Source organism: Pleurodeles waltl, chromosome 10, assembly GCF_031143425.1.
Source record: "Pleurodeles waltl isolate 20211129_DDA chromosome 10, aPleWal1.hap1.20221129, whole genome shotgun sequence".
Classification (NCBI taxonomy): domain Eukaryota; kingdom Metazoa; phylum Chordata; class Amphibia; order Caudata; family Salamandridae; genus Pleurodeles; species Pleurodeles waltl.
Window position 1 is genome coordinate 802,843,046 of NC_090449.1, and position 22,885 is coordinate 802,865,930.

Sequence of the window (22,885 nt, forward strand, 5' to 3'; positions counted from 1 at the left end):
TATATATATATGCGTAATTATATATATTAGTAACAATATTACTAAAACTACTACTAATAAAAGCAATAATTATTTCAAAAAAGGTAATCATTATAACTTATTTTATATATATATAGCTTCAAGTAACAGTTTCGTCATTCCTAAATTATTGATAGTGTATATCATATATTTAATAATATATATATAAAATACAATTACTACTATCAACAAAATAATAATAACATCTGATGTGTGAGCACTGAATCCGACCACATCGACTGTACTCGTTCGCCACTTAACCGGTTACAGTTCAAACGCGTCTATGAAATTTCTCAGCATCATTGGGCATCTGTGGCAGACAGCTAAAATATGCCACATGAAAGGACATTCAATTTAGATTCATCGTGGGAGAAGGAAAAATCATTATAGTTATCTTATGCAGAACGTGATAGGAGATTAGAGATACACCACTTGAACGACTGTGCGAGTTATGTGGGATCTTTCTGCATTAAATGTCACAATTTTTTCAGGGCAGCGCCACTATCTAGCGTATTAGTAGGCAGGTTTGAAGTACTGGGCCTTTCGGATAAAAATCACTTATCTAACCTTAATTTAGACTCAAGGGGAACGTCGTCGAGAAAGTCACAACAAGGTGGCATCCTTAATACATAATAATGACACATGCAGAAAATGCACCATCATTCATAAACGTGAGCGTTCTAAATTGCTTCCATCATCAGAACTAATTGAGGTGATTATTAATGCAGCGTTATGAACTGTCAGAATTGCTGTATGCAATTACATTTGTGCAAATGCTTCATTACCTGCCTAATGAATTTGGGAGATATGCACTTGTAAACCACTGTTTGTGTTAATATAATAAAGGATTTTTTGCTGGGCATGTCAAGTGGAACGATTTGACCGTTAAATGTACACGTTTAACATTGGAAATCAATTTTGTGTTTTTTTCTGCGCATGTGGTAAATAATGATGCGCTTTCCAACCCCTCTCCGCACAAGAGTTCTCTAGTACTCATATTCTCTTTGGCATAGTCACATGGGTAACCAAAAGACCTTGACAAATTTTGTCAGACGAGCCATGCTACATTTAGCGAGCGAGCGAGCCTGACCACTGCAAAGGGTTTTTGGCGAGCCCCCCAGAAACATCTGAAGAATTTGCAAATATGGTTTGTTTTACAAGTTTTCATTATAGAACCCTGCCCAATTATTCAATTGCTGGCTGGATGCTCGAGACTTGGCTGCATGCCTCAATAAATGATTGAATAGTTGAAAGTGAGGAGTGGGTGGATTAAATGATTCAAGAATCGAACACAATGAATACAATGTTTGAACTATGTGAAGCCAATGGTCTCAGTGCACTGACAAGGGTGGGTATTGTGGTTTTCATCTTAGCTTCTGTATTGAAATATCATCCTCGTTAAGCGCTACTACTGCCAATCTTTGTGAAACATCCATAGCCCTGATGTATTTAACATAGTGTACTGATTTTGTACCTCAAATAATTAAATACAAAGTATTAGGCTTTGATCTAAAATGGGAGAGAGAAGGAGATATCAATGTTGTGGCCGAACTGCACAACGTGAAAGCAGAAAACAATTCCTCAACTCCAGCTTTGACTTCACCAAATTGCGTGACCCTAGGCAACTTTTTTCCCCAAAGTGCCTCCTTTTCCTTTATCAGCACATGAAAGCATCTTGAAATTCATCAGTTCTGGGTGTGCACTACGCAAAAGCAAACAACTCTAATTTAACATCTACAGTAACAGCCTAGGCCATAGATAGTGCACAAAAGACAGCTAACTAACGAATGGAGTCATTGTCTGGGCAATGGTGGTGGAGGCACAAAACGTTTCTAAATTCAGGATTACAATCTGTCCCTTCTAACAATTGCCACTCAATGCAATGGTAGAGTTCAATGTACTAAGCCGAAATGCGTTGCAAGGAATGCATTATAACGAAATACACTGTTTTTAATTTTAAAGTCTTTACCACATATGTACTGGGCTCTCTTAGCCAAAGAGCAGACACGTCATCTCCTTCCACATACAACCATGAAGGTCAGTGCTGCTTGTGGCAGCCCTGAAGGCGACACGAAAGAACCAGATGCAAAAACAAATGGTTCGAAGTAACGCTGCATTATTTTTAAAGTGCCAGAGCGCTGCTGGCAGGAAACCCAGACGGACCAGACCTGAGCAAAACAACGGGCCCCCACTCGCAGTGAAACCAGCCTTCACCCTACCAGCCCACTGGGAAAAGGCTTGGTGCCTGGTCGGGCCTGCTCTCTGGTGTGACGTAAAACGGTTTTGCGCACCTAAAACCACTTGCACGAATGAATACAAACATCTGCTTTTGCAAATGGCATTTCCTAATTCAAAAAATCAGGTGTGTGGACATTTATATCCACAAATGGAACTTTCTACCACAGAAAATCTGATATTAGGCATATATTGTGTAGTACCAGCTGAAGGAGGTATGGGAGACGGGCTGGGTATTCCCATGGTAGAGCGAAGAAGAGGACACTGGAAAGGGAGTTTACTTTGGAGGTTGTAACTTTATAGGTATTCATAAGACTTCACAGAGGTTTTTTGTCACTGAATTAGTGAACCAAAAATAAGTGCAAAATATAGGTGGAAATGTGTTTATAAAACTATCTTTCACTACTGTGTTATGGGGAAATGGTTTGTGCACTATAAGCATTATTTTCCAATGGCAAACAAGTTCCATGTGTTAATCAACATTAAACCTACGCTTGTATACATTTCCTTGAGCACATCAGGGAGATTTTGTGAGTCCCATGAAAATCAGAAATCTACACAAGTGTACTGATGTAAAACTATAAGTAGATTTTTTACTTTTCAAAGTGATTTGTGAAGTAACTTTTCTTCTGTGAAAATTTTACTTTTAATTCAAAGATGGAATGCAGCGGTAGGATCTTTTATGGGATCAGGAGATGATCTTACCTTAGAGTTCACTTCTAAGTAGTTATAGAGGACATTAACGCAAATGGCAAGGTCTCCATTGCTGAAAGGGTATCGCCGATTCCAACCTTGAGGTCCGAACTTGAGTCTCCCGGCAACACAAGCATGGAAGTAGCACAAGGAAAATAGGATACTTTTAAATTCTTGTTCTCTGCCACACATTTCCAGTGTATCCTGCATAACGACAAAAAAACATTGTTGCTGCATTAACTCAGTCAAATTCACCGTGGAAACAGAAGGTAGCTTCTACAAGGCCTCAGACAAACTTGCACAAGTCGATCAAAAAGTTCAGTTGGAAACTGAAGCTCACTCTCTTGCGCCTCACACTCGTGGCCTAGTTTAAAAGGACATGAAGGCCACAGTGACGGTGCTTGACTCCCTGGATTTCTACGGTCAATAAATTAGAAAATTAGAAGCACAGGAGATTTAAGATCACCCTTCTTAACAGGGAGCTATGCAATGTTCCATAGGAACTGAAAAGTAGCAAAAGTTGTGAAAGTACCAGACTGACCGTACACTCTACTTGGAATGTTAGTACCACCTGTGAGTGGCACACAGTGAAACCATCATCACATATATGGATGTGTGAAGCGAAAGGCTCAATACTGGCCCTAAAGAATGGACCTCAAGTGGGATATTCAAAGAGGCACTCTAAAAGAGCATAGTATTGGACCAGCATGGTAGACAATAAATCTTCTAAAAGTAGAGAAGAATTGTGAAAGTTAAGTTTTTATTTTAAGAAAGAGCACTGTTTAAAACTGTATCTTCTCTGCTTCTCATCCCTCATGCGAAGACGTACAAACTAGGGGCAAAGGTGGAATTTAGAAATCACATTTTAAATAGTCCACAGACTGCTGCTAATGAAGTGAGGGACTATGGGACAGCTCACAGCCTGAGCTATGCCAAACTTGCACGGATACCACAGTGCAATGAGTACCCCTAAGTATTTTTAACTATCAATCAGCTTAATACTTCTGCTCCACAATCACTGATTCTAGGTGGCTGATATTCTCATCCATTTGGTGGGGTGCTGGATGCGAGTAGTGTTTTTTGGCTCATACATTAACTTTGCGGAATGTTATTGGGTCGCAGCAAAAGTTGCTGCTAGCACTTTTTACAGTCTTTCAGCACTCATGTGGTTGCCCTGAATGAAGTGGGCAGCTGAACCCTCAGGGGGCATGAAGACACGGCACCACAACAGGCAATTGGAGAGGTTTACATAAAAATGCAAGAAGGTTACCTAACAATGATCTTAGTGAAGCTGTCAGTCGTGGGATAAAACCATTGTCTCTGGCGATGGTGGTGGCCATATCATAAAAGGCTGCTAGCTCAGAGAATGCAAAGAAGAATCGAAAGGCTTTATACAGCAGCAGCCAACTTATGAAACGTTGCCAGCTCACAAGACCTTCCAAGAATGTTACAGAAAGAGATCGCACTAAATGGTAATATTCACTTGGAGCGTTTCATTATTCACCCAGATCATTGCACATCAACTAAGGTTCCAAGATAGAGATCCTCGGACCTGAGGTATGAATTGTGGTCACAAAGCATGCACTTCACAAAATAACTGGCTCTCCAGCTGCAAACCCAGAAGTTGCTATGTCTTGTAAGTACTTTGCAAGGCCGAACAGTCTCAACTGTTTACAATGGGGCTTTTGTGATCCATCCTGAAGGGGGAGTGTAAAGGGGGTATATCACCTTTTTTGCAATTCGCTATGGCATTTATGAATGGATTGCAATTGCAGCTGTAAACCACTGCTCAAATACTGGCAGTCCACTAGGGTGTTTTTTCAATTTGAGAAGTGGATGCTATCCCGCTGGACAGCTTCCTCTTTTTTTTTAATAGAAGTGGGTGGACAAAATGTTCACATGCAGAATATGCAAATAGAGGGATGGAGTCTGCTGTCACTAATGGGCCTCCTTCCCTGCATTCACACTGAGTCGCAAACACCTCCGCTACTTAGTAAACGTTAATGAGGCATACGTTTTTTGTTTTTTTTTGCAAAATCCTGCAAATGTAGATTTTGTAATGAGACCAATGTCGCAAAATGAAGCCTAGGTCCCAAAACCAGCCTTTGTACAAAAACACAGACTAGTTTGCAACCTGGGCTTAGGACATCAGGGCCCTGATTTACACTTTTTGGTTCAAAACTGCACTAACGCAGTTTTGCACCAAAAAGTTTAGCACCAGCTTGCACCATTTCTGAGCACCAGCCGGGCACCATATTTACGGAATGGTGCAAGCCGGAGGGAAAGGAGTGGCTAGCGTAAAAAAAAAATGACATCAGCCGGGTGGGGCTGGCGGTATGGAAGAAGGCGGTTCTGCACCAAAAAATGATGTTAGGCAGGTTAGAGTAAAAAAAAAAATGACCCTAACCAGCCTAGCGTCATTTTCTGATGCAAAACCATCCATACCACATGACTCCTGTGTTAGAAAATGTCCACCACCCCTATGGCCAGCATAGGACACCAGGGTCCCCTGGGCATGGCCATTGCACCCAGTGCCATGTAGGGGGGCCCACTTCAGGGCCCCCCATGGCACTTTAAAAAATAAAAAAAACGTACCTGTACTTACCTGGGATGGGGTCCCCATCCTCTGCTGTCCCTCTGGTGTGGGTGGGGGTGCCCATGGAGCCTGGGGAGGGCAACTGTGGGCTTATTCCATGGTGTTTCATCATGTTAATAGGCCCACAGGTCCCCTAGTACCCTAACGCCTGCCCTGAACCAGGCGTTCAATAATGGTGCAAAGCTTGACCACTCCTCCCCCGTGCCTGATTTTAGCACAGGGGATAGATATCCCCAGGCCATAGAGCCATTTTTTGCACAGGAACGCCTACTTTGCATCTCATTGACGCAAAATAGGTTTCCACATCCAAAAAATGACTTTACCTCCATAAATTTGGCACTAGATGGGTCTAGTGCCAAAGTATAAATATGGAGTTAGTTTTGCACCAAATTTGCATTTTTTTTTAAATGACACAAATTAGGCGCAAAACAAGTATAAATATGCCCCCAGGTCCCTTGTTTGCCAATGCCTGCACAAACTTGAGATACGCAGGCCTAATACTGATTTAAACCAAGACGTCTTGCCCTTGAAAGTCGTTAATGGACTATTTGGCTTTGTCGGTGTTTGTTACTGATGCTAAACAGCATTGGCAGAAAAAGAAAAAATAGCTAAACTCACCAGCATAAACCTGGTGAGGTATGCACCTCGATATGCCAGGACACTGTAGTGCTCTATTTTGGATTTTTTATTTTTTACTTTTACTCTTCTGCAAGATGGCAGATGCCCATCAGGAAGCAGTAAATTAAAAAACATAAACGGTGCCCAAAAACACACAATGGAGAAAGGAGCTCCTTAAAGCAAATTGTCCTTATGACAAACTCTGAAAAAAATAAAAAATAAAACAGAAATTAAAAGAAAACAAATTGACAAAGCTCGGCAAAGCAACAAAGGAGCTAATGAGGTTTGAAAACTATAAAAAAAAAAAGAAGACAGCTCAGCTGATGGGCAAGAGGCGAAGGGACAGCAAGACAGAGAATATGGGGCTGTTGGGGATGTGAAAGTGAAGCAGCACTTAGGAAAGAATGATGGGCCATCCTGGGCTGGATGGGAGGAAGGGATTGACACAGCTGAATGGGTAGTGTCCAGCCACACACAAAGTGCTGCATACCCCCCTGAAGTTTGTCTGTAGCCATGGCAGGAAGGGAGGACCTCTGTGCAATTCAAAGACCTTTCTTTGAAGTCTCTCCCAGGTAGGGATAGCTGGGTGTAAGTAATGGACCTTTGACACCACCAACTCAGTACACTTCTGGACCTGCGGATACTCTGCCAGGAAGAAAGACTGCTGTGCTGCTATAAGGAACTGCCTCCTTGAAAAGCTGCTGCTATTCTGCCGTATCCCTACTTTGCTGAGCTGACCTGCTGTCCTCTTGTCTGGGAGTGAGACAGACTAGACCTACATCTCTACAACCCAGAACTCAGAGTGACACCAAGGCCCGTCTGACTGGTCTCCTGTTTTCTGAAGTTTTAGGGAAGCAAGAGACTTTAACTTTACAGAACCTGGAATTCGCATTTTGCAAGTCTTGCCTTGCCAAGTGGTGCAAACCCAGTCCTTGGAAGTGGGTATAAAGTGCTGCCTCAAAAAGAGCCCATGCATCTTTTTCAAACCCAGTGCATCCTCACCTTTTTGCGAGTCGGAACCAGCTCACCCTTGTAGTTGAGTGGAATGGAACTGATGCATCGCCCTCGGAACTGGCACTTTCCCTTTGGAATCAATGCATTGCCTACTGTGGGAGCAGCAGCCGCTCCTCGCACTCAGAACCAATTTATTGCACTCAGAATCACTGCACCACTGCAGTTGCATGGAGAAAATTGATGTGCCTCGTCCACTGCATTGCTCGACACCAATGCATCGCTTTGGCGGCACCTCGCATCTTCGTTGATGGTTACGCATCCAGAATCAAGGTGCTTTTGCTCAGTGGGCCCAAGTGGGTCCCTGCATCCGGCCCGCGCTCCATCACTGTTGGCCTGAACTTTTGACTTTGCCCCAGTCGAGCGCGACCAGATGTCCCATTTAAGCGCTTATTGCTTCTAAGTGTTGTTTTGCATTTATTCTTTAAAACATCATACATCAACTTCTTCATATTGTTTTTTTTCATTTTGGTCTTAAATTAATCTCTATTTTTCTAACTTGGTGTGGATAATTAATGTGTGGTGTTTTTACTGTTTTACTGTTGGAAGTGTTGCAAAAAATACTTTACACATTGCCTCTTAAGTTAATCATAGCTGGTCTGTGCCAAGCTACCAGAGGTTGAGCATAGGTTAACCTAGGGGGTGTTTGTGTCTTAACCTGACTAGGACTGTGGTTCCAGCTTGGACAGGGTGCATACCTCTACCAACCAGAAATCCAATGTCCAACAGTTATTCATTAAAAATCAAACTCATTGGTGAAGTTGAATTCTTGATTAATATCTCAGAAAAATAACTTTTACAAAGTGAAACTTGGTCTGCCTGAATCTTCAATTGTCCAATTAGCATTAACCTGCCAGTAGCTAGCCCCTGTAAGTGTTTACACTTAACAAGGGGTGAAAACTGCGCCCAGGGCCAAAACAATGGCTTAGACATTTCAGTAGAAAGACCTGGTTGAAAGGCATATGACTCCTCTCACCTCTGGAAGGGTGGCTGAGGAGGGTTCAGGAACTTCATTGACTTGAAAAGGACCAGGGTAAGGCCTGCACATTCATAATTAAGCATAACTACAGGGAGACATGATAAAGATACGCTTTCTTTCTCTGTGTCAACTGTAGCCAGTTTAGCACCAGCACAGTGGGAGGAAGTGCTGGTCCTCAAACTAGTTAGACTGGTGTAGTTGAGGAGGAGGGCACTGTCTATTTCCCTATGTACACCCTGTCTATGACACCAGCCACCTTCAAGGGCAGAAGGGTGCTGCTATTGCTTGGGTCACAGCAACACCCATTGCATTTTGAGGCTGCTTCAGATTTAAGAAATTTCGTAAACCTGAGGCAGCGCCAAAATCTAACGCCACCCATAGGGGTGGCGTTAGCAGGGCAAAACGAGGAAGAATACTTTTACTCCTCTTTGTTATTTGCTTTTTCTATGCGTGAGCAAAATGCCAGAAATGATTGTTTCTGTGCGGGAAGCTGTCCCTTCCTGCTCATAAACAATCATTTGAACATGACGCTTTGGCATTTCTGTGTGTGCTGCATTGTGCAGCACACACAAGTGCCGAAGCGCAATTAGTGATTGTTTATGTGCAGGAAGGGACACCTTCCCGCACATAAACAATCACCCCCCTCAACGCAGACATCATTGCACAATGGTGCAAGGATGCCTGCATTGGCAGCTACATTTAGCGCTACCACAGGGGGAATCACAGGGGTGCGCCGTATTCAGTTAACTGCGGCACATCCCTGCCTTTATAATGTTTTGTGTTGAATGATGATATAGAGATGATGTGTGGTGCCTGTAAGATGATTCTGAGCATCCTGACCAAAATGAAGCATATGTAATGGGCAGAGCTGCATATAGTGAATCAGAAGATAGGGTTCCTTGCCTAGATTACATTCCTATGTGTCAAGGTAGCACGATGTGGAGTGCGAATAACAGACAAGAAGGTGGAGATTGCTGCTTTGGGGATGTATATGGATCTATGGTTCACTCACAAATTATAAACACAGTTTTTTTTTACCAACTATGAGCTATTTTACTCCCAGCCTCCATATGTCACCTGGACCAGAGGAACAAATTCCTAGAAGCACGTAAACCTACCGGTCTAGATTATGTAAAATCCAAAGCAGGTACTTGGATGAGGTCTGGCACTAGTGGGTGGAGAAGAGAGAAATGTCTGGTAAGTGGATGGTCTTCTGTTGTATGTTAAGGATCCACTAAAAGGCATGCTCGTCACCTTGGAACAGAGTGACATCTTTGGTCTCGCTATCGGTATGCATGTAGATTGGTGCTATTTACGCTGTTTTACTACTTTGGTTGGTGACCTGTCTAGAGTAGTGGTAGATGAAGCGTAGCTCTCTCTAAAGTGCAGCTTCCATTTGAAAGGGGTACTCCAAACCTGCCTTTAGTTTAGCTGTATTGCTTGATGTCCAGTCTCCAATGCCTGTACCATTGGCTGTTGTTGCATGGATCCACAGAGAGGGCAATACAGACCATTAAGATTTGACCAATGTGATGTACAGTTTTACAACTGTGATTCAGATTATCTACCATCTAGCTAGTACTGGTAGCAAAACATTGCTGGAAGAGTGGACCGAGGAGGGTTGGGTCACATTTGTGCAGGAATGATCCATGGCAGGACAATGCTCAATGCTGAAATCTGTCATCCAAAAGACTGGGTCACTCCTGACCCTGACAAATGGAAGGGTTATAGCTAATGAACACAGGCATAAAGGTTCAGTGAGCATGTTTAGAGAAACATATTAAACTATGGAGACCATCCTTCCATTCGGTGGCTGCATTAGTATACTAAAGTATTTGTGCAATCCGCTCAAGTTGAAAGGAAGGCATTATGACAGAGTAGGTTAGTTTAAAGTAATGTAATCTCTTTTTTCTTTTGAGTTTCTGTTTATTTCTCTCAGTAACTTTATCCCATACGTATCTCTCAACGGAGACTGTCTGTGTGTGATGCTGATTTTATGTTCCTAGAAGAATATAAATATTTTGAAAAAGAAATATTGTACACAGTATCAACCGGACTCTGCCTTCCCCTAATGCTCTCTGTGGTACCTTTGAAACAGAGCCTTCATAGACCCTCCTGCAGGGTGGTTATCTGTGATCTCTGTTGATCATCGGCTTGATATTTGCAATGTAGATTTTCATGAATGACATGAACCCCGACGTTTACAAAAATGTCCTGCTAGCTGAACGATTACACATAAATTGCTAGGACAGCAGAAAGCAGTATAAACCACAGACAGACTGATGAATGGTAAGTAATCGCCACAATGGTGAGTTAATCAAAACAAATCTAATTAGCACGCATGTCTTTGGATTATGTTCTTTTAAAGGGGATTTAAGTGGTACATTCAGATGTCTTATGAATTTAATTGACAGATAATATGTAATTATTTTATTTGGAGGCTTTTGGAAGTATTCTGTGGCATCCACCCCAGCCAAGTAGCATGCATAAGAACACACCAAATACAGAGCTTGAAATTAATTGCTTTACTCTTCAGTGTACAACATGTGACTAACTAACAATATCCAATACCCGTTAAGACCACACTGTGACACCACCACATCGATTATATAACTTCTTTCATAAGACCGCCGCTAAGCTTGAGGTCCTAGCACATACAGTTCTAAGACACTACGGGGGTTATTACAACTTTGGAGGAGGTGTTAATCCGTCCCAAAAGTGACGGTAAAGTGACGGATATACCACCAGCCGTATTACGAGTCCATTATATCCTATGGAACTCGTAATACGGCTGGTGGTATATCCGTCACTTTACTGTCACTTTTGGGACAGATTAACACCTCCTCCAAAGTTGTAATAACCCCCTACATCTCTCCCCTCGTTAAATAAAAAGACACAAACAAAAGGCAGGAACAAATAGCAGCATCATATTTCTTCGAACAGCCGCCTAAGTGGTCGCACAGTTTGGCCAGACCTCATGGTATGAAGTAGATGAGCTGTACCTGCGGTGGACCCCAGTGGGACAGGGTCGGATGTTTGATCAGAGTCTTCATGTGGGGCAGTTTCCTCTGAAGTAGTAGGGCATGATGATCATCAGGAGAGATGTCTGAAGTGGGACGTGTCCCTTGTGATGGATATGCCAGGACGATACGCCATTATCGTATGGCCCTTTCATGTCACAACTATTAAAGGCTCAACCTGAAATGTGGAATCTTTCTTTCGCATTTGCTAAATGAACACCAAATTGCCCTCACTGAACACAAGGTCTCCAGTTTGACGACGTCAATCAGCATACATTTTTATCCGGTGCTTTCGAGCAGTGACAGTGTACGAGTCACATCAACATGTAAAGTTCGTTCAGGTGTCCACTGTGGCAATTTGGTTTCATAGCCCTCTGTAGAGAGGCAGGACTCTCACCTGTAGTGGAAAAAGGGGTTGACCGATACACATGGAGGGCTTGGCATGGCACCTAACTCAAATCAAGTCTCTCTATTGATGCACGTTGAATAACTGTGATGCTGTATGTATTTAACCATTGACTCCATGTTTGACCATCAACTCCGTTTCATGCAAGTGATTCCATTCTCACAAAACTTGTTTTCCACACAGAACTTGTTTTCTCTCTGCAAGAAAGGGATCAGACTGTGCGGGAACATATTATGGGGGATGCGGACTCACAAGGTTGAGACGGTCTTATCAGAGAAATGTACTGTTCTGTCTCAAAACAGGCATGGGCGCCTGGCTCTTTTGCATGTTTATGACAAAAGTACAGCCAGCGATTAATTTCATAACAGAGGTGTGTGTGGGGGGATTTCTAGAATTCTATCCCTGAGCTTGTTTTAAGGTACAAAAGACTGGGAGGCCTGGCGCTAAGTCAGGAACTCACCTGTGGAGCAGATGCGCTGGCCAATCGGGGGTCTCCTGCCTTGGCTGATCAAAGGGTTCCTCAGTCTGGCTGGTGAGGATGATGATACCACCCCATGGTGATGCATTTTAAATCTTGACTATTTAGGTTATGTATACATGCTCTGTTGATATATTGCATATTTCTTTTTAAATCTTGACCATTTGATATATATTTGTTTATCTTTTTATATACACATGTTCTGCTGCATTTTAGTTCTATGCTAATTCTCATATATTTTTGTGATTTTTATTTGATATTTGGGGAGTGTCTTAATAAATTCAATATTTAGACTGGGAGTGCTGCATTCTTTTGGCATTGTGTACTCTTAGTTTAAGTGAGAGCAATACAATAACCAGTTTCAGGGTCCCCATGAATCGTTCCATGACACCGTTGGCTTGTAGCTACAAAGGTGTGCTCTTCTGATGCCTGATGTTAAGACCAGCTAAAAACTCTTTGAACTCCTTGTTGTTGAACTGTGGTGGACCATTGTCAGACTTGAGAATATCTGGTATGCCCCAAACAGCAAATATGTTATGGAGCTGCTCAATTACTTTGGTGTGGGTGGTGGAATGGATGTCTTCTACCAGAGGAAACAAGGAGTGTTCATCAGTGATCACCACAAGGTGATGGCCATTGGCCAGAGGCCCAAAGAAGTCAGCGGCAATTCTGTCCCATGCATGTGCAGGGAGATCGGAAATTGTCAGGGGATGCTGGATACCTTGGAAGATAGGCAGTTGCTTAAATAGAACTCCTTTAATTCCCTCTCTACTTTCTCGTCTAAGCGAGGGATCCACATGCGATCCCTTAATGCCCCCTTGGTGGTCAGAATTCCATGATGGCCTTCATAGGAGAGTTCAGTCACTTGCTGTCTTAAACTCACAGGTATGACAATCTAGGATTCCCTCAGCACAATCCCTTTGGTTACAGACAGTTCATCTTGTACACTGCATTATTTAAAAAAATTCAACATCATCACTCAAGGGTTGAACACTCCGTCCCCATAACTGGGTTGCAATAATGTCTTTAAGGGCACACGTCCTCATCAGCACTGGTAGCAGGAATGGTCTGTTCAATGGACAGAGTTGCAGGCGTGCTAAACTTTACAGGTTTGTGTACTAAGTAGTTTTTGATGCTGAACTATGCCATAAAACTGTACAGGTAAATGTACTCATGAGAAATAATCAGCAGGGTTTTGATTTTTGCCTGCATTGTACACAATTGTATAGTCATGTTCTTGTACATGAAACCCCCACCTCTTGATGTTCGAAGGCTTCTTGGCTTTTGGATTGCCGAAAATGGTAAGTAACGCCTTGTGATCAATGATGATCGTGAAATGCTTTCCATATAGAAACACATGAAAATGTTCACAGGCCCATACCACCACCAGAGTTTCCTTTTCCAGCTGGGAATAGGCTTGTTCTGTTCCAAATAAACTTCAACTAGTGTAATGCCACAATGTGTCTCTGAGCATTTGGATGTCTGCTATGTTGAGCAAGGACTGCACCCAACCCCACCGGGCTTCAATCAACAGTGATCTTAGTGTGCAATTTAGAATCAAAGTAAGCTATCTCAGTCACATTTTTAATTGCATGTCTAATTTGAAACTGTGGTCACATTCGGTGGACCATTAAACTGAATGTTTCACTTTGCCAAGTCTCACAAAGGGGCACTCACTGTGGCAACGTCACAAACGTGTCTTGAACAGTAAGTGGGCATGCCCAAGAAAGACTGCACAATGGTGATATTATCAGGATCGGGAGTCATGCCTTCATCAAAAAATACATATCTAAAGAACTTAAAAGAACTTGTTTTGTAAAATTCACATTTTTCAGGGTTTAGGGTTAGGCTGGCATCTAGAAGTAATTGACACACTTGTTTGAGGGCCTTGTCATGCTCTTTTCAGGTAGCACCAAATACCAATCTATCATCACTGTAATTGAAGGCATGTGTTACAAGCTTAATAATCCTACGTATGACATCTTGGAATATTTCTGCAGCAGAGGACACTCCAAAGCTTAATCTTTTGTATCTAAATAAACCAACATGAGTTGAAAAAGTGGCAATGTACCTATTCTCCTCCAATTGAAGCTGATGGTAGCCCTTGTTCGGATCAAAATGAAAGAAAACTTTGGCTCCATTTAACTGCATGATTGTTTCCGCAATGTGCGGACCAGGATGTCTTTTTCTCTTGATTGCTTTGTTATCTTGGTCCATGTCCACGCAGATGCACACCGCACCACTACTGTCCTTTTTTGGCTCCATTACAATGGGCAACGCCCATGATGCGGGACCAGTAGAGTGCTTAATAATGTCATCTTTCAGCAAAGCTTCTAGCTCCTTCTCGACTGCTTCTTGTAGGAGAAAGGCTATCCTGCAGTGTCTTTGTGCAACAGGCCTGACGTCTTCATTAATGTGAAGCTGCACCTCCATCATTTTGAACCTTCTTAGACCATAAAACAGTGACAGAAACTGACTCAATTTCAAGTTGTGTATTTAGAATGTAATTGATTGAGATCAGCCCCATGTTAACAGCAGTTAATAAGCTAAGTAGGCATGCGCTGGATGGACTACCTTGAAGAATGTGAATTAGGGCCTGCAGGTACATCTTCTTGTGTCACATGGTTGCTATATATAATTCTTGACTCCACAACAGTTTGGAAGCAGCATCTGTGGACATTTTTGTACTTGATGCTTTGGGCCATGGTACAGGTGACAGAATGTGAAATTGTTCAATGGGCATGATGTTGATGTTGATCGATGCAACACTGTGAATTACAAAAGTGACTGGGCATTCGCTGATTTTTCATGTTGATTTTGGGGCAATGTCCATAAGAGTTCTTTTGCTTTTTCAGCTAATTTCTGCCCTTGTCTAAGGCCCACTCATGCATGTCATTCTCTTTTATAAATGATCATTGCACATTCACCCTCTTTTTTGTCACTCGATAATGACGTCAAGGAACTCTTGCAAATCAACCTGATGGTGATTGACTTCATTTAGTTTCGACCTGTCACAGCTGAGGTTGTTTTTTGTCTTTGTGGGTGCGGCTAGACAGGTTTCTGGAACATTTTGGTATTTATCTTCTCCTCATGCCATGATGCACTTGGGTTTTTCTTCACTTTGCAAACAGTTATAAAGTTGTTCTCCTTTCAGCACATTATGCATACCTGTCCTATGGCTGGACATTTATTCTCATGTGGAAATGAAAATCCACATCAGAAACACAATCTTTCTTTATTTGAAGATGTTGACTTACCAGCAACTGCTTGGCGCTGGTATCTACTTTTCATGACCAGTGCTGATTTACCTTTTGCTGCTCTCCCTTCCATATTGGCGACTTACCGATCGGCTCACTCCTCAGCTCTAGCAGCCATCCATACCTTTTCTAAAGTGATAGTTTCTTGCAACATATGTCTTCTGAATGAGTCTGACAAACAGCCATCAATGATGAGTCACATGGCTCCTTCATCATTGATTTCACTGAATTTATAATGTTTGATGAGCAAATCAAAGAGCTAATTTACAATATTTTGGGCAGGGCAGAGCCGCAAGGGCTTTCTGCTGCGCTGCCCTGTGTTTAAAGAAAAGGTCCGGAATGCTCTGTAGCTATGAGATATGGCGCATTCCTGTCCTCTTCCACTGCTCTGGTGCACAATGGGCTGCCATGCGTGAATGCAGGCACCCTTGCACCATGGTTGTAGGAATGATTGTTTTTGTGCAGGAAGGCATACCTTCCTGCACAAAAACAATCAATGGATGTGGTATCCTCCTTCTATGTGTGCTGCAAAATGCAGCACACATATAAAGAGGAAACAAATGAGGAGAAATTAAGCTTTTTCTCCTAGTTACCCACCCCTGGGGAGGCATAGGTTTTTGGCGCATTCCCAGGTTTACAAATCTTGGTAAATCTGGGAAGGCATCAAATTCCATGGGCATTATTTGGTATCACCCACTGCAACACCCATGGAATGCCTCTTTGACAGAGAGTAAGGCAACAGAGTGACTTGCGCTGCATTGCCTTACTCCATATCTACAAGGCTATGAAAAGTCACACAAAGTGGCTTTGCGTGGCCCTATAGAAATTGGTCTGCAGTCTGCACATCAAATAAAGTGATGCATTGTTGTTGCAAGCCACTTGTAAATAGGCCCCCACATCTTTCAACACAGATATCCAATGTTTCAACAACTTATTGTCTTGCTTGATTAAAAATTTACCTTTCACAGTCGACGTTTGACATTAGATTGATTTTGGCTCCTAACGCTTCTTTGATTTGACAGTTAGACATTGTCTTAGTGCATGGGTCTGTAAGAGTTTCTTAATCACTTCTTTCACTTCTTCACCAATAAGATTCATTAAGTATTTAATGGTTGTTTCATCATTTGCTTCTTCCAGAGAAACTATGAAATAATTGAAAGTCTTGAGCTACGTGATACATCTGGTGCCAATGTTCTGTTTTTTGGTGGTATTGAATGGTGTTGGAGATTTCAGAAAAGCAGCTGCCATGTACTTCACCTTTCTCTCTTCTGCCATTGAGAGTATGTGCTGTTCAGCCAGAGTTTGTTGTGCACCTGAATCTGCGTCTTCTGAAAGTACTGTCTCTTTACAGGACCAGCCATGTGGCTGTGCTGCACCCTTTTCACTGTTGATGGTGGATGCGTTCTTGTTTCTTGCATGCTCTGGCCTTTGCCTTTATATTTTTGGTTCATTCGAGTAATTTCTTTGTGCTATTTTGGCAGCTTTCTCTTTCAAGCCCACCTTGTGGCTTCTATAAGGTTAGGTCGTATGCTTGCGCCGCCTCGCTCAAACCAAAATTCAGAACATGGTGTATGCTACTTTCCACTTATCAGCCTCCCAAGCAAGTCTGACCTGGCGTGTTTGATGCTGCAGTTGTGACCGTTGTCTTACTGGTGACAATATATGTATTTGTCATACCTGGTTGTCGCTGCCTTTAAGTGTTATATCTGGTCATCACTGTCTTTTATGTTGTACCTGGTTGTCAGTGCTTTTAGCATTTGCTTTGTATGACTGGTTGCTCGCTGTTATGGCACTGCACCTTCTTGTTTCCTCAGGCTGGCCAGCAAGTCTTGGTGGGCTTGTCCAATGGTGCTTACTTGACGGGCCTTCAACTTCTCCATGAGTCCACGTACGGCTGGAGTGATACTTGCACTCCACATAAGCCAACTGCAGATTACTTCGTTTCAACTTGGATGCATGTGGCACACATGAGCAGTTTGCTATTTCTTGCAAACTCTCTGAGAAACACTTCTGTTTCTTTGGGACATGTATCCTCTACTCTCTGCCAGCTGTCATGCTCTCCCCAGCCTAGTAGCATGCATAACAATATACCATGCACAGAGCCAGGAATCAACATATTTACTGTACAACTTAAAACATGTAACTAACTCACAATATCCCATAACTATTAGGACCACAACCTGACACCTCCCATATCGATTATGTAATTTCCTTCATAAGACTGCCCCTAAGTATGGGGTCCTAGCACGTGCAGTTCTATGACGGTCCATATTCGTGCCTGGATGCTGAGAAAACCAAAAAGAAAAGATGATGGACTAAATGCTGGTGAAATCAAACATTCACCCTGTCACAGAACTCAGTCTTGACCCTGCTCCCCCTGGGATTAGTCCATCCCGAACTGCTGCACCAGGTCCTCCCTGAACTAGAAACAAGCATCATGGGACTGGGTTCAGATTATCACCCCTCATCAGCGAGACTAGCTTGAATCCAGTGGAACAGTAGGCACGGGACCCACATCTGGGCATACCCTTCCACGTGGGACGAAAAAAGCAAAAAGAACAGATGATGGACGGAATGCTGAACAAATCAAACATTTACCCCCAGTTCTGGGTTTAATCCAGCGTTTTTTTGCTCACCACGCCATCCCAGTTTGGATTCAGCCATATGCACTTCAGTCTTTACCCTGCTCTCCATGGGGAACAGTCCAGCCCAAACTGCCAGGCCAGGTCCTCCCAGGACTGGAAACAAGCATCCTAGGACCGGTTTCGGGGTATCACCTCTCATCAGCCAGGCTAGCTTGAATCCAGTGGTATAGTGTATACGGGACCCACGATGGGCATACCCTTCCCACTTAGGGTGACAAAATCAAAAAGAACAGATGGTGCAGCCACTGTTTTTTGCTCACCATACCACCCCAGTTTGGATCGAGCTATATCCAAATCAGTCTTGATCCTGTTCCCCATGGGAACAGTCCAGCTGGAAGTGCTAGGTCCTCCCTGGACCCGAAACATACATCCTGGTATTGGTTTCGAGGTATCACCCCTCATCAGTGAGGCTAGCTTGAATCCAGTGGTACAGTGAGCATAGGACCTATGCCTGGGCATACCCTTCCCACTTAGAGAGACAAAAGCAAAATGAACAGATGATGGATGGAAGGCTGAACAAATCAAACATGCTGAGGAAGATAGGAGAAGAAATAGCATTACTCATTACACTGATAATAAAAGACTCAGAGAAAGGTAAAAGTTACTACAGCATTTCTTGTTGACCTATTTTATGTGGCCTTTAAACATATTTCAGAAATAGATAACCCCCAGCAATAAATGTTTAAATCAACATTATTAGCTGTCAGTTTCCCATTGAGAGAACTACAGTAAGCAAGACTTCTAACAGTAGGAAAAGGAGAATGTGCAGCTGCTGGGAGACAGCCATTGTGTTTTTCCAGCTGCCACTCACGGCATTGCTAGCCCTGAGTGACAGCGAGGAGGCACAATTCTCTGCAGACTGATATCCATTCATATTGAGCAGGATGCCTGGCTGCAAGGAATGGAACAGAAGAAGTATAACTTTAGATGCCTGATGCTATTTTGCACATCTTTGCAAGCTTCTGTAACTCAAGTTTAAGCCCCAAATTCAACCAAACACAGATGGTTGCTCAGCAGACTCAATATATCTGGTGATCTATGGAAGGACAGCAAAAGACATAGGACTTCTTGAAGCACAATACTCTATCTTTCTAGCCTCATTCATATTAAACAAGCTATGCCTTTTTAACGTGTCAGCAGTCATTGGAACGTTTGATACAGAGATGGATGACTACTGCACAACAAATTCCTACTAGCACAGGCTAAAAATATTACAATGATGGAACTATGTGGCAGTCACGCTTGCTCTCTGTTAGGCCATCGACCAAATTAAAGCTGAAGTAAAGTGCGTGCATTTTACACAACTAGATGCAAACACCCCATAAATGAAATTAAGATAATCTACAACATCAAGACAGATCCTACCCAAATCTCACTAATAACTAATCTCCAATAAACCTCAAAGTGATTTGAAACACTATATGCTGGGCATTTAGTAGATACTGCCAGTCACAGGATGCAGGGCCAGAAAACTGCCTTCAACTTAAAAGGAGGAATGGGACAAGCTCAAGTGTTGATCTGGCTATGGTCTTAAGTGGATAGGTGGAGTGGATCACCGAAGTGTGTTTTTTGGTTGAAACCTACCAAACAGATGTCTGGTTGTAAAGACATATTGGGGACATGCTAAAAGCCTCCCTTGGAACGCATTCCGCCTGTCACTTAATATAGATTTTGTGTTTTGTAACTCACAGATTTTTGCTTTTAATTTGCTGTCTTTATTTCTTTTGTCCAGAATGCCTTTGTTTCGCCCATGTAAAATAGCATGTTTACCACCTCTCTGACTGGATCCTTGCGTTGCTCCATAAGTGCTTACTTTCTGGAAGTCCTTTTTTATTTTTTCATGAGGTACTCCTTGAAAGAGCACGTGTGTTTTCAGCTGTCTCCTTTGAAAGCTAGTTCAGGAAGCAGTTAATATTCTGTATTCCTTGGAAGAGGTCTCCTGCTGCCTATCTTTTTGCTTGACTGATTTTACTGATCTGTGCCACTGCCAGGTCATCAATCTTGCATGCCTGTGAGGAACAATGTTCTGTCAACAAGCCTCTTTATTTAGGTCAGTGCCCTTCTCTAATAGCATAACTTAAACAATCCTCTTCCTAATTTTCATGCCCATGCCATTGAAGTGAGGATAAGAGGGGTGAGGGGAGCAGACGAACACCCAAAATACCATGCTGGAGGTCAGATGTCAATGAGCAAGAACAAGACTTACATTTTGGTTTTATCTTGCAACATCTGCTGTGGATTCAAAGACAGAGTGTCAAATGTTAGGCTATGTCTATCTGAGGGAGGTTGGTGTTTAATATTTTTTTCTCTGACTGGAAAGTGAGAGAAATTATGTGACAATCTTGCTGGGCACTGGGAGTGGGAAAAGTGGTAGGATTTTTTTTTCCAGCACACAACAAACCTTAAATGCCGGTAAATGAACTGCACAATATTTCAGAATACATCAGAAATAGGAAGCCACAAATGAAGAACATTTTTTTGTAATTCTGAAAAGCGATGTAAACAAATATTTTAATACGATCAAAACAAATGAATACACTAGATGATGCAGATTTTCACACATTATTGTTTATCTGCTGTATGGTTTTATCAGTAAAACTGTATGCCTGAGTAAATGTAATAGTCTTTTCATTTGAAAATGTGTAGTCTGTAATGGGAGTGTGCGACCACACCGTGCATACTCCACTCCACTCGACATCACTCTAAGGATCATCTTTACAAGGCCCTAGCTCCTCCTTGTGCCACATTATTGTAATTTCTTTTATGGTAATGTGGATCAACGAGGCAACAATCGCTGTGCCATATTTACAAAGTGGTGCAATGCATGCATTATGCCACTTTGTGACCCCTTGCACCACATTATGCCTGTGCTAGGCATAATGTTTGCAAGGGGGCATTCCAGCGTTAGAAGGCCCGCAAAAATGGCACAATAAAATCTACAAGATTTAATTGCGCCCTTTTTTCGGCATTTGTAACACCTGCTCAAACCAGGTGTTAAAAAGGATATACCCATTGAAGTCAATAGGCCTCCCTGCACTTTGCAGCAGGACCATCAACATTTTTGATGCTAGTGCAGCAAAGTACCCCAATAGCATAAAAAATGTGGCACTATTTGCCTAACGTGCACCACAGTGCATCCATTGTGTTGTAAGGTGGCAGTGGCACAAGAAATCTGGCGAACCAATACTGATGCACCAGATTCTTATAAATCTGAGCCTAAGTCCCTCCACTCTACAACCATCTACTCTATGCCACTCTTTGCCCCTCCACTGTATTCTACACCTTTCCACAACACTTGGTTCTACAACCCTCCACACTATGACCATCCAATCTACAACCCTGTAGTCTGTGCCATGTTACTCTACACCACTCCACTGGTGGCGGCTGGAGGCATTTGGAGGTGGTGGTACATAGAAGTTCGATATGACATTTATCTAGTGAGAAAAGCAAGCAATCTTAAGGGACAAACATGAGTTTTGAGAGGGTCCTTCCCCCAAAAACAATTGAAAGAAAGATTGTCAAATGCTGCATTTTAAACCACATTTTAATAAAGGTTTTGGTGAAAAAGAAAGGTTTATAAAGCAATTGTTAACATGTAGTCATGAACTATTTAAGATCATTAAAAATGCCCCATATATTATTGCATTAATATGTTCAACATTAACTGTAATGTGTAAATTGTATAGCATGACAACTCAGGCCCTTTAAAGTGTGTGCTCGCCCAGTGTCATGCACTGCATTTGGCATTGACTTTGGAAGAAAATGCTCTAACCGGGCTTTAGGAAGCTCTCACGGCTGCTGGCTGCATCCAGTCATAGACAAATAAGTGCAGACAGGGCTTTGGGTGGGATGAAAAAAGGGAGGTCTCTAAAAGGGACATGGCTTAAACATACAAAATACATTTCTATGATTACCATAGTGTGCCACCCAACTGGTATTTTGCTTTCTCTCTGAGCTTTCTGTTATTGCATCCAGATATATAAACACAACAACTGCCATACACCTAAATACTGCCAGAACTATTGGCTTTGTGAACAGTGGTTAGTTGTTTAAGATAAATGGGGAGCAGGGTCAAGACTGACTTGCATACAGCTGGGTTGAAACTGGTGAGCAAAGTAACAGTGGATTAAACCCAGGTCTGTGAAAGGGGGTGAGTGTTTGAAAAGTTACAATACTTCATCCATCATTTTATTTTGTGATTTTGCCGAGATAAATGAGTAATAACAATGATTTTGTCATAAGTAATTAATATTGAAAATGTTTAAATTCTGAAATTGTGAGGCTGTGAATTAAATATTATTGAGACCTGTGGAAGGAGTACTAGTCTGCGGTTATATGCACTCTGTTAAACATATATGCCCTTTTTCTCTTCAAATCTCCTCCATCTGCCTATCTTAAACCTCTTTGTTTTTCTTATCCGGCACCCTCTTTTCACTCTCTACTGAATGCACTCTTGCATCTCCTTCACTTTAGCACCTCCAAACATACACTGCCCTCACACACATGTAACCACTTTACTCTCTTTTACTTTCAATTTATCAATAGTTTGACAATTGTGTAGCCCCTTCACAAACATAATTTCAATTGCAACTGGACTATGTGATCATTGCTCTGTGTGCTCTGCAGAGGGGCCAAGCCACTGACAGGCACTGTGAGAAATGCGCACTTCCTTCAGCCTCTGTGCCAGCGCTCTCAATCCCTGTCATTGCAATTCTGTTAAAAGTGAGTACTATACAAGAGGAGCAAGATGTATGAAATAAGCACAGAAACACTTCATGATGGAAACAGCTAGCACTCTTAGGGAATGCAAAATTAAGCAAAACATGTGAAAGAGAAACAGGAACTAAATCGCTGTCATGCATTACCTTAATGTTTTTAACATTCATTGTTCAGAAATCAATCAGTGTTTTGGCATTAATGTAAAGGCAT

At 42.3% G+C, this 22,885-nt stretch overlaps 1 protein-coding gene across 1 annotated transcript in view; it reads right to left on the reverse strand.

The window, feature by feature from the left end:
- Nucleotides 1-22,885, reverse strand: part of DNAH11 (dynein axonemal heavy chain 11) — a 2,866,633-nt gene that overhangs the window by 120,758 nt on the left and 2,722,990 nt on the right. The window contains exon 75 of the mRNA XM_069211469.1: nucleotides 2,959-3,150. Coding sequence (XP_069067570.1) covers nucleotides 2,959-3,150 — 192 coding nt within the window. The remainder of the gene's footprint in view (nucleotides 1-2,958; nucleotides 3,151-22,885) is intronic.